A 10,542-nucleotide genomic window follows, 5' to 3' on the forward strand; every position below is an offset into this window, starting at 1 on the left:
ATTAAACCAGCAGAATCGAACAAACTCAGAAGAGACAAGACATTGAATAGTAAGCATTTCTGAAAGTTAGACTGTGTAGTGTTTGTTTGTTGTGGTTTTTTAAAAGTCACACAGGCTACAGAAAAGGTCCGCAATGTTAACTTTTGTGTATATTACACCTCACTCGCATCCAGCCTCCCGCCAGCTAAAGCTTACACGCGCTTAGCTGTAAGCCATTACCTTCTGTCTGTTAGCCATCCGAAGGTGACATTACCAATGATGTCTATGACACCAAGTATGGACATGAGGAAGGCAGCCTGGTGATGACTCACTCCAACGCTCAAAGCATAAGGAACTAGGTAGACAAAAAGAGGGCTACAGCCATATGCCATAAATAAAACTGACACTGCCAGCACCATGAAGCCTGGCATCAGTAAAAAGTCATATTCCTTCCATGAACAGTAGCATAAACATTCATGAGACCACGCTTTGATTAAAGGTGAACAGATGGACATTCGCTTCAAGTCTTGTTTCTGTGCTTCAGGGACATAATCCTGTTCAAGGAACTCGGGAGCAGTTTTACGGTCCTCCTTAAGAGCAATAGGCCGCATCAAGGCACCGCAGACACAGAGGTTCAAAACAAAACCTCCCAGGATGAGTAAAGCTCCACGCCAGGAAAACTGCTCGATTAAGAGCTGGACCACGGGGGCCAGGATGAAGGTACCAATTCCACTTCCTGACATAGCTATTCCATACGCCAGCGCTTTTCTTTTGTTGAAATATTTACCCACCATGGCAATGGCTGGAGAATAACAGAGTGCAAACCCAAGTCCTAGAAGAGAAAGCACAGTACAGATGACTCAATACTAAGCACGACACAAAGAACGCATTAAATTAAACCACTTAACCTACATTAGCACGAATGAATAGAAGGATTTTCCTGATGCTGTATCATGCTGCCCAGACACAGTGTGAAGAGAAAACCAAGATTACTCCTTTCTTCCACTGTCAGGGTCACTGACTTGACGTACCTAACAGATCATCATTAATCCAGGATAACAAGGCTCAGAAAGAAGTGATGGGGTTCACTTAATAACAAGGATGAGCAATAAACTTCAGAGAAATGGTGTGCCAGCCTCTCCTAGATGCATGATGAGGTCTTGCCCCAGGGTCTGTGCAGATGTTGGCACCGAGCATGCTGTCTTGATGAGGCACCACTTTGTGTTTCAGTCTGTTGAAATCCTGAACATTAATTTTCAGCTCTCTGAAACACAGTACAAAGAGTCCATCTCTGTTCCTAATATTCTACAATAAACCTTTTTTAGTCAGCTAAACAAACTCCACACAGCAGCTGCTTGGACTCCTGACCATTTTAAATCCCTGCCTACAAGTAAAGAGGGGGAAAAAAGCCTCAGAAAACAAATCCATGTCTAATTTAGTAAACAAATATGAGGCATCTCTTGGACTGGGAAAAAGATTGTGATCTCTGCTGCAGAACTAGAGAGCAGATTTAAATTATCAAATGCTTGCGCTAACACTAAAACGTGTATTTCTGAGTCGGATGTGGAAATGAGTTCCTGATTAGGCTTTTGGAGCATGTTCTACATTGACGGTAAAACGGGGACTGGCCAACAGAGGAGATAATCACCCAGCGCTGTAACCGGCTTGCCATGTCCTCCTCAAAGGCCGCACTGTGTCGGGTGGGCACTAAGCCTGCTGCAATGGGATAAGTGGATTAGAGGGACTGTAGTCGGTTGGGTGCCCGCTTTGGCAGCCCTCAGGAGGTGAGGGGAGGAGCAGGGCAGAGAGCTGGGGTTGGACCTGTGTGGGCAGCAGAGCCAGAGGAGCAGCCCTGAGCTGGACATTACTTGAGAGCCGTGAAAATCATACTCTATTTGGCATATACACCGTTCATCTTATAGTGGTTTGTCAGAGGGAAATAGGTCCCCAGAAAGGCACTAAATGTTCTGTGAAAAGCAGAAATGCAGTCTGGGGATGAAAACATTTTCATACCTCTTAGAAGGAATTCTGCTACCTATGGCCACTCCCCTATCTCACCTCTGCTCCACTCTTCACGGTTTCAAGTCCTGCAGCTCTTATGGATGTAAACCTTCACCAGTTATACTCCCATCTCCTCTCTGGGCTGGGGGACCACCTTTAGCCTTTACCAACAGCTCACCTCTCCTTTAATCAGTCCCCATAGACTAGAAGTTCACTGCTTGTAGAACTGGCTCTTTACAACTCCATGTACAAAGCGCAGCTGCTTTTCTACCTCAGCATTCAGAGCAGTTCTCACTAAGGAAGCCTCAGTGGCATTAGCATGGTATGTGGCACAGTCCCTCAGGTTACAAGGAGCCCTTTTATTTGTTATGAACACATTTGTCAAAGCTTAACATTGCAATAGAGGAGTGACATGCACTACAACAAGGATTTTTTTCCCTCTTTTTTTTTTTAACAAATAAGCTGTTGGCAGCATGTGAACTGCAGTAATTCCACCAACTTGTTACTAAACAGCAGGGGACCAAGTACAAGGGCTTATATCACCGTGGCTACCAGGTCAGTATTAATGAGGAAGGAATGTCAGTGTGACCACGGGCACCTCTCAAGTTCCCCTGTGCAAAACAAACACAGGAGGATAGGACAGAGCAAAGATGTTTGTTATCACTGTACCTGAAAGCAAACGGAGGAGCTGCTACAGCAACACTACCAACCAGCAACTCGTTTACTTTTCAATTGGAATGTAACACAGACAAAAAGAAGGTGCACAGCTGAGGTACCAGGTATTCACCCAGTGCTCCTCAGCCCACTTACTTTTATGTTTCAATTTAAACCTTTTTTTTGTTTAATATGCAAATATTTTGAGGTATTCTAGAATTCCTACTACAAACTCCTCCCAAATCACAGGCCAAAAAGGACACCTTTTTGTGTATCACCTGTAACAGCAGTACTTCCTGACCTCCCATAATTTCAGGACTCTATCCATAGTCCTCTCTCTAACAGAAAATAGAGTTGTTTTTGCAGGATGCTGCATTTGGGCTGTATGAGACTACTGAGTACTGAAGCCTTCACAAAGGCAGGCAATGTTTCTCTTTTACAACGAAGGGAACAGGTCTGAGTATTAACCAGTGTGGTGGCAATATGACACGGAGAAGAGATCACACCTCTCGAAAGGAAGGACCATAATTTTTAACATTCCTGTGTTGTTTTCCTGGCAGGAACAAAGGGGCTGAATGCCTCCTACCTGTAAGGATTCCTAATGATAAGTAGAGATGTTCCAGGCTGGTGGCGAATGAACTCAAAATTAGTCCAGTAGATGCAAGCAGCCCTCCTAGCATGATACCAACTTGGCAGGATACATGATTACTGATTAAACTCCCAAGCGGGGCTTCAAAGAAACAAATAAAGCTGGCAGTTAATGGCAGGTCCTCACACACAGCTTCTTGCAATGGTTGTCAAGGAAAAGAAAGCAATAGGCAAGCGGGAGAAAACAGTGATAACATCTACACAGAGTGGTCTTCCAATATTCCCCCATCACAAATGGTGTGAGCACCAAAAAACTTCTAAAAATCATTTTCCTGAAAGTCAAGATAAAACTGAAATTTACAGTAGCTTTCTCAGTAGCCATTTTTGTAGATCAAAGTCATTACAGGACACAGCTACTCTGCAGTTTTTGGTATCAAGAGAGGCTACAGCGACAGCCCATGCTGTCCATCACTCCACACTTACAACATCAAGACCTTCCCCCAGCTGCAATTTGCACTTCAGCCCTCAGGAACTTCAGGTGTCTTTCCTCGTTCCTCCTTGGCCTTGTGGGCTGTGTCACAGCCAAACAGGAGAGGTCTCACCTTTTGGACCATCTCCAGGACTGCTACCCCTCTCCTGCACTTCTCCAGTGTGGATGGTTCCCAGATCACCCTGCCTCTACTATGGGGTGTCAGCAGCAGCCCTCTCCCTCTCCACTACCTGCAATGCCAGGCCAAGGTTATCGTTTTTTCTCTTTTTTCCCCAAGATATAACCTGGCTGACACAGGAGAGTTGCCATGTCTCATTCCAGCTGTGCTCCCAAGCCTTCATAGCAATTCTCATGGATTAACCCTCTTCCACAGGATTAAGGCATGGATTTGCACCTAGCCATACAGTTATAAAGTAAACCCATGAGAAGTTTTATGCAACTGCTGCATTGTTGCATGTCATTTTTAGTAACACTGAATTTTAAGAGAGAAGCCTATCTGTAAACACACAGGTTTGCTAAAAGGAGGATGACTGTGACTTGATCTGAAGGCAAGATGTACATCTTGTGCTAAGTCTCAAATATGATTCCAATTAAAAGGCAAGAGAAAAAAATTGCTCAGTTAGTAGTTCTTGAACACCGCTTATCCCACTAGACCTTGACAAAAGTACGTTTCTGAAAACAGCTCTTTTGACAAAACAGAGTTCTGCTCCTTTTCTATACTATGACGACACTGACTTCCTGCACAACTATGCTGGGGAAAGCAGCTTGGATACACCATACCCCAGAGAGCCCACAGTATCTGTCTTTCCCAGCTGACTCTACCAACTTGTAAACACGCTAAAACCAGATGGTACTCAAGAAAAAGCAGCCACAGTAGTCTTAAAAGGGTAATACATACCACAAAGCATTGTAGCACAGTCCACAATGGAGTGAATCCAGGCCGTTCTGGCATAATCCTGCCCAAAGTATGCCTGGAACTCCACAAAAAAAATGGAGATGCACCTAGGAAAGAAAACATGAACACTGATCTGTTGAACATGGTCTATTTGCCTCTCAGAAAGCACCAGTCTTGCTTTTCAGGTATCAAAAGTACCCACTTGAAGGTCCTCTCCCAGGAAAATAAAATCTGTGGTTTGTCTAAATCTCAATGAAATGGAGAAAATTTTAAACAGTTTCTAAGAGACATTGGAAATGAAAGGCTACCTTAAGACATGAAACGATGTGTGCAAGTTGAGTAATTCCAACAGTACTCTCTGTAAGGCACCTACGATAGGGTGATTCAACCAGAGAAGAATCCTTGCTTTGCACTGGCAAAAGCTGAATCACAGATTTGTTTCCAGCTATTATCCCAACAGTGGGATTAGACAATTAGGCTGATGTAGAACCTAATTCAGACGGATAACAACTCCAGAGAAATTGTAAACATTATGATACCACATGTTTCTCACTGTAGCATCTGCTGCTAGATTTTTATAACTCGTATTGGTTTGAACAGAAATTAAATTGAAGTTGTAATTATCACCAGCAATTTACTGCCCACATCATAATGTTGCTTCCCTGGTACACAAAACCCCAGCTCTTCACTGACCTGGTTGCTCTCTAATGGCATTCACATCTGCACAAACTGGCAGAACAGGGCAAGCATAGTACGTACAGAGCTAACACCACCTACAGCTCTGTGTTCATGCATCCACAAGTGCAAAGCAAGGGACAAGCAACTCCTCGTGAACAGAGAATCAAAACACAGCAGTAGCCCGTAGACCTTCCAACAGTTTATTGAAATACTTCCAGAAGAGGTTACTTTGGTCTCCTTAATGAGTGTTACTGTTCTACCTGTCTCTGCAGGGGAATGGATTAAAAGGCTGCATAGTTTCGTTCTGGTTTCTGGATCAGCAAGAAATCCCTTTTCCCACTCTCTTTTTTTTTTCTCCTGCAAAACAATCAACGATCACTTTCTTCAGCTTTTTTCTTGCACATACTTCATCCCTGTGTATTACTCTACATGTGTGCCAGTCGTTAGATGATTTCTTGGATGTAACACATTTCACACACGTAAAAGGAATTAAATCCATTAGGAAATGTCTACTGCTATCTCAGAACTGGTACATTTACATGTGTAAACTAACACCATGTCAATGTTTCCATGTCCCTTTTATGCTGTTGACTCCAAGACACTAGATTTTAAATCACTAAAACTGGCAGCTCTATTTTAAAAGAACTATACGATTTAGGTAGGAAACACTGTATTGACATTATAATGAGACTGTCTCAGTGTTCCTCACCTACCAGGGTGCCTATCTCTCTGCTTAATATAGCTTAAATGTCCATGTTCACACATACCAGGCTCCTCTGCCTCCAGTCAACATCAAAGTCACCCAACAGCAGCTGTGGAATTCATCTCACCCCAGATGTATACATTATGTTTATGCAAGGCAGCAGTCTATTCCTGTTCTTTCTATTTTTGATAAGTAATTCTGAGAAAATATTTTCTGCATATTTCAGATACCAGAAGGGTAGAAAGGGGCCTCCTCTCCAGGGCACGCACTCCTCTCAGTAAGGATGGTACCTGAAAAGCTTGCAGTAGGAGAAGGGGGTATTCACAGGTTTCTCAGACTCGGGAGCCAAGCAAATCCACTGGGACTAGCAAAAATGAGCACAGCTGTGGGGTCAGAGGGACACAGAGGACCTCGAGAGATCCCACATGATTCCTCCCTCCCCAGCCAAACCACCACGGCCTGAAACAATGCTGCCTGCCCAAGGCTTTGATTCTGCAAAAAAATCAAGGAGAGGGTGTTGAGAGATACAGCAGCTGTCAGAGGAGGTAAGACAGAGGGCTCATAATCTCTCAGCCATCCCCACAGCCTTGGAGATTTAATGAAGCCTTTAAAAATGTAGCAAGAGAGAGTTTTGTACTTAGACAGATTAACCCCTGCAGCCGTGGGGACATCACGGAAGATCCCACATCCTCTTCCTAAGAAACAACAACAACAACAACACCACAACCACACAGAAAACCCAAAAACCAAACCACAGACAGGGTAATACCACAGGTCAGAAAGACAAGAAGCAGCCCCTTTACCTCGTCACAGCCCGGGTACAGATAGTGACAAGGAAGCAGCCCGCAACAATCATCCACCCCCAACCTCCATCGGGAGGGCCGGTGTGCCGGGATGAGACCATGGCGCAGGCCGGGGCGATTCCTCCCTTCTCCCCACCTCAGTGGCAGGGGCAGACTCCGGCCGGCTCGCCCAGCGCGGGCCGCGGCTGCTTGGCACATGGGCTACCGGCCATCTGGAAAGAGAGAGAAAAAACAGGCGGAAAGGGAATTAGACTACATCACACATGCTGTAACCTGCACGGCTGGGCTAAGACTTCCTGCTTTGGCTTTATTGTGTAAAAAGCGAGGGTTTTCTTTCAAATGCAGTCTATGAAAATTTGTTGGAAGCAAAAGTGCTATCAGAATTTGGCCCTGTATCTGGTACCATTTATCTGAGGGTAATTCGCCCGGCGGTTACATCCTAGCACACGATATCCTTTTTCCCCTAAAAGCATTGTAACACATCCATGTAAGGCACACACTTTACTGGTGCCGGTTACTGCAGCTCATTTGCCTTCAGTGGGGCCCCATCCACTCACACCGGTCCCTGGCCTGAACTGTATTTTCAGTTGCTGTCTCCATGCACAACAGTTGCTGTTCTTACTTATACACACTTCAGGGCAAAATTCTTGTTTGAGGCAATACAATTTTCACCTTCGTATGAAAAGGGAATATTCGCTGCAAAATCAGAGCAGATCTGGTGATGAAATGACCTTGTTCGCACAAGCCAAACCCTAGATGAGGGCTGTAATCAGGCAGGACGCAGCAACTTCATTTACTGAGCATGGGCAATTCACTGAAGGGTAAAGCTAGCCTGTCCTCCTCTTCCATCCACTTAAATCAAAGTAGTGTCTGTAGCCCAACCATAACATGGGCTCTAAATGCACACCGAGTGCTGCAGGGTACTGCAGGAGTCCAAATGATACCCACTGGACCCTAGATGAGTAATTGAGTTATGTGTTGGAGTAGCTTTGTCAATGCTGTGAGTGTCATCAGCAGTACAGGACCAAAATCCCTTATTCCTGTCTGCATCAGTGACTGCATGGCAGGGCTAGGTCATGGGACCCGAGACATCTCATACTGCCCAGTGCAAGGGGACACAGTGCTGGCTGTCAGTGATAGGTTTCAGACCATGTTTTTACCATCACCAGTGGGCACCTATTCCCTGAATGAATCAAAGACTTATAGGAAATAAGTAAACTATCTGGGATGTCTTTGAGTCTGCTTGGAGCAAAACCTCAAGTAACTTCCATATCACCTAGTATGACAGATGCTGAATATAAACCTTCCCCACTGACAAGAACCACCAGTTTCCCAGGAAATGTTATCTGTTACAGCACTTAAGAGGGCTGCAGAGTTACTCAAAAGTGCAACTCAAGAAAGCAGCTACATGGCTAATAACGTACCTTTTTAGTCATTGAAGCTGCTCAGCCAGGTGTTGCTCAAGGCTTGGCTCTGCAAAGCCCAGAGCTCCCTGGCTCAAACCAGCAAGGCACCCCAGAGCCCACTCTAAATATCACCACAGGTGAACCTTTGATAAGTATTCATCAGCTGCATTCCCCGAGATATCAGAAGGTGCATCTCAAAACCACTACAAAATTATTTGAAGAAAATATATACGTATTACAAGGTGAACAAAGTAGGAGAAGACAGGAAAGACAAAACAAACAAAAACCAGAACATACTTAGCTTAGCTGAATTCCCACTAGGCTGTAAATAATTCCCTGTAACAACACTGTACAAGAGAATCAGTGGACTCTTTCTAAAAAAGTTTGGTAGTCTTCTGGCTTAAAAAGGATAAGAAGTGTTATCCTAATCTACCTGTTTGGTTTTCAAAGCCCAGGAATTGCAGCTGATCATACAGGATACCATCAAGCCCTGTATGCTAACACAACTCAGCCCGTAAATGTTAAAAACAGAAAAGCCAAATACAATCTTCGAATACAGGGATTAAGTCCAAAAGCCAGTGGCTGTGCTGTCTTATGAGGTACCTGAACTGCCATGGGAAGTGAACAATGAAGAGAACCACTTTTAACCATGCTTGTCAACAATTTTGAGCAGTGGTTTAAAGTAACCATGTTTGAAACAGTATCCTTAAAAAATATAAATGAATAAAAACATCCACAAAAGATGCCAAAACTATATTAAACCACCATCCACTTAGACAAGCTAATAAGGGTCAAGGGTCCCAGCTGGATGAAGTCTTTACAACTGCATTCCTACAGCTGATTAGAAAAACCACACAAAGCAAATGAAATCCAAATGAGTTTACCATTTCAAACCTCACCTTCTAGGTCTTCAGTTGCCAGGACTTGCATACATAAAAGATCAATGAAAGCTCTGGACTGCAGACCAGGACAGTTTGCCTTTTCTGGCACAACTTTCTAATACACAGCAAAAAAGTGCCAGTGCAGCTGACAGAGCTTTCTGAGCAGGCTCTGCAGGACACCACCAGCCTCTTCACAAGCCTTGCGACGCTTTGCTTGAAGAGTAAAGTTCATTTTTTGACTTCACCTATTTGCTTCAGGACAAACATACAGCAGAGCCAGTGTGTACCCGCACCATCCTTGCCTCCTCACTATGTTCTGAAACAACAGCTCTGACACAAACAGTCAAATTGAGGGGGAAAAAGGAACAACAGGCTGACTAATGGAGTAAAATAAGAAAGCCCGTGTGTAGGTAAGTATAGCATTATTCACAAAACCTTTGAGGGAGGCTGAAAATGCCTGCAGTCAAAAGTTAGAGGAGGAGGGGAACATGATACAGAAGACACATTCATGGACTTGCCACTCGATACACACATTCTGTGCTTGCCCTCCAGAATGCACTGCTAATTTGTGAGCAGACCGTACCTCTCATGTGTTGAATCGATCCAGATGACAGAGCTTTACAGGGTTTATGCTACATTTTGAGTAAGCTGACATGAACTAATGACTGATTCTTTATCTAATAGGGTCAATTATATATCCCTTTCCGTATAGTTCCAAGCAACAACTGTCTTATTAAATATGTGCAAATATTGGATCAACGAGGTATCTGATGGCTAAGGCAGTGGTTACATGATTCTTCATGCTGGATCAGTGAATGACCAGATCATCAAGCAATATAATTAGATGCAAACCACCACCACATTCCATCTACTTAGATCAAAACCAAAATTCAACACTTTTGTAGATGTCTGTGTCTAACCTGGCCATGGAAAAAAGGCAGCTGACATCCAATCTAGCATGAAGCCAGAGTGGCACAGAGAAATTATACCCTGATTTGGCAATAAATTCTCTCATTACCTTATCTTGTCAAGGTGACGTGAACAAGCAGAGCACATACCAGTGCTTTGCAGTGTGTGGCCAACACGCTTTGCATCTAGTGCTAAGGGCCTCAAATTTATTGTATTATTGCAAGTTTAATATGTTACATTCAGATGCCTGGATGATTGAATAGCCCATAAGAATCCGTGACAGCCACCTGAATTACAGGGCACTGATAACGTTCAAATTATTTTGCTCAAGTTTTTCCTAGCAATTGCAAGAATTGCCATTTGGTAGAGTTTGCATAAACACAGGATACATCACAGAGAGACCCTGCACAGTTCAGATGTACGTCTGCAGCACTTTTGCAGAATCTTGGCCTGGCAGGGCTTCTGTTTTTTTGTATCTGAGCAGTGTCTTTCACTGCCCCTTCTAGAGGGATGAAGATTTCATTTCAAGTTCTGATTATTAAGGGTGTAGGAGGA

The 10,542-nt window shown here is 43.9% G+C and overlaps 1 protein-coding gene across 1 annotated transcript; it reads right to left on the bottom strand.

The window, feature by feature from the left end:
* Positions 1-215: 215 nt before the first annotated feature.
* SLC16A12 (solute carrier family 16, member 12) lies at positions 216-6,883 on the bottom strand. The gene is made up of 4 exons (XM_010189030.1): positions 6,792-6,883; positions 4,611-4,714; positions 3,221-3,364; positions 216-811 (listed from the first exon to the last, which is right to left on the bottom strand). The coding sequence occupies exons 1-4, from the start codon at positions 6,842-6,844 to the stop codon at positions 216-218; spliced, it is 897 nt and encodes a 298-aa protein (XP_010187332.1). The 5' UTR covers positions 6,845-6,883.
* Between the last annotated feature and the right edge of the window lie 3,659 nt (positions 6,884-10,542).

The sequence above is a fragment of the Mesitornis unicolor genome, unplaced genomic scaffold (assembly GCF_000695765.1).
Source record: "Mesitornis unicolor isolate BGI_N332 unplaced genomic scaffold, ASM69576v1 scaffold54327, whole genome shotgun sequence".
NCBI classification, from domain to species: Eukaryota; Metazoa; Chordata; class Aves; order Mesitornithiformes; family Mesitornithidae; genus Mesitornis; species Mesitornis unicolor.

What these genes read in the sequence shown, in the direction of transcription:
- SLC16A12 (XM_010189030.1), bottom strand. Translation starts at nt 6,844, where the DNA reads ATGATTGTTGCGGGCTGCTTCCTTGTCACTATCTGTACCCGGGCTGTG. An exon ending in TGTACCCGGGCTGTGACGAG is followed by an intron (nt 4,715 to 6,791) that starts GTAAAGGGGCTG and finishes TTTCTTTCCTAG; the next exon opens with GTGCATCTCCATTTTTTTTG. An exon ending in CTGTGCTACAATGCTTTGTG is followed by an intron (nt 3,365 to 4,610) that starts GTATGTATTACC and finishes GTTTCTTTGAAG; the next exon opens with CCCCGCTTGGGAGTTTAATC.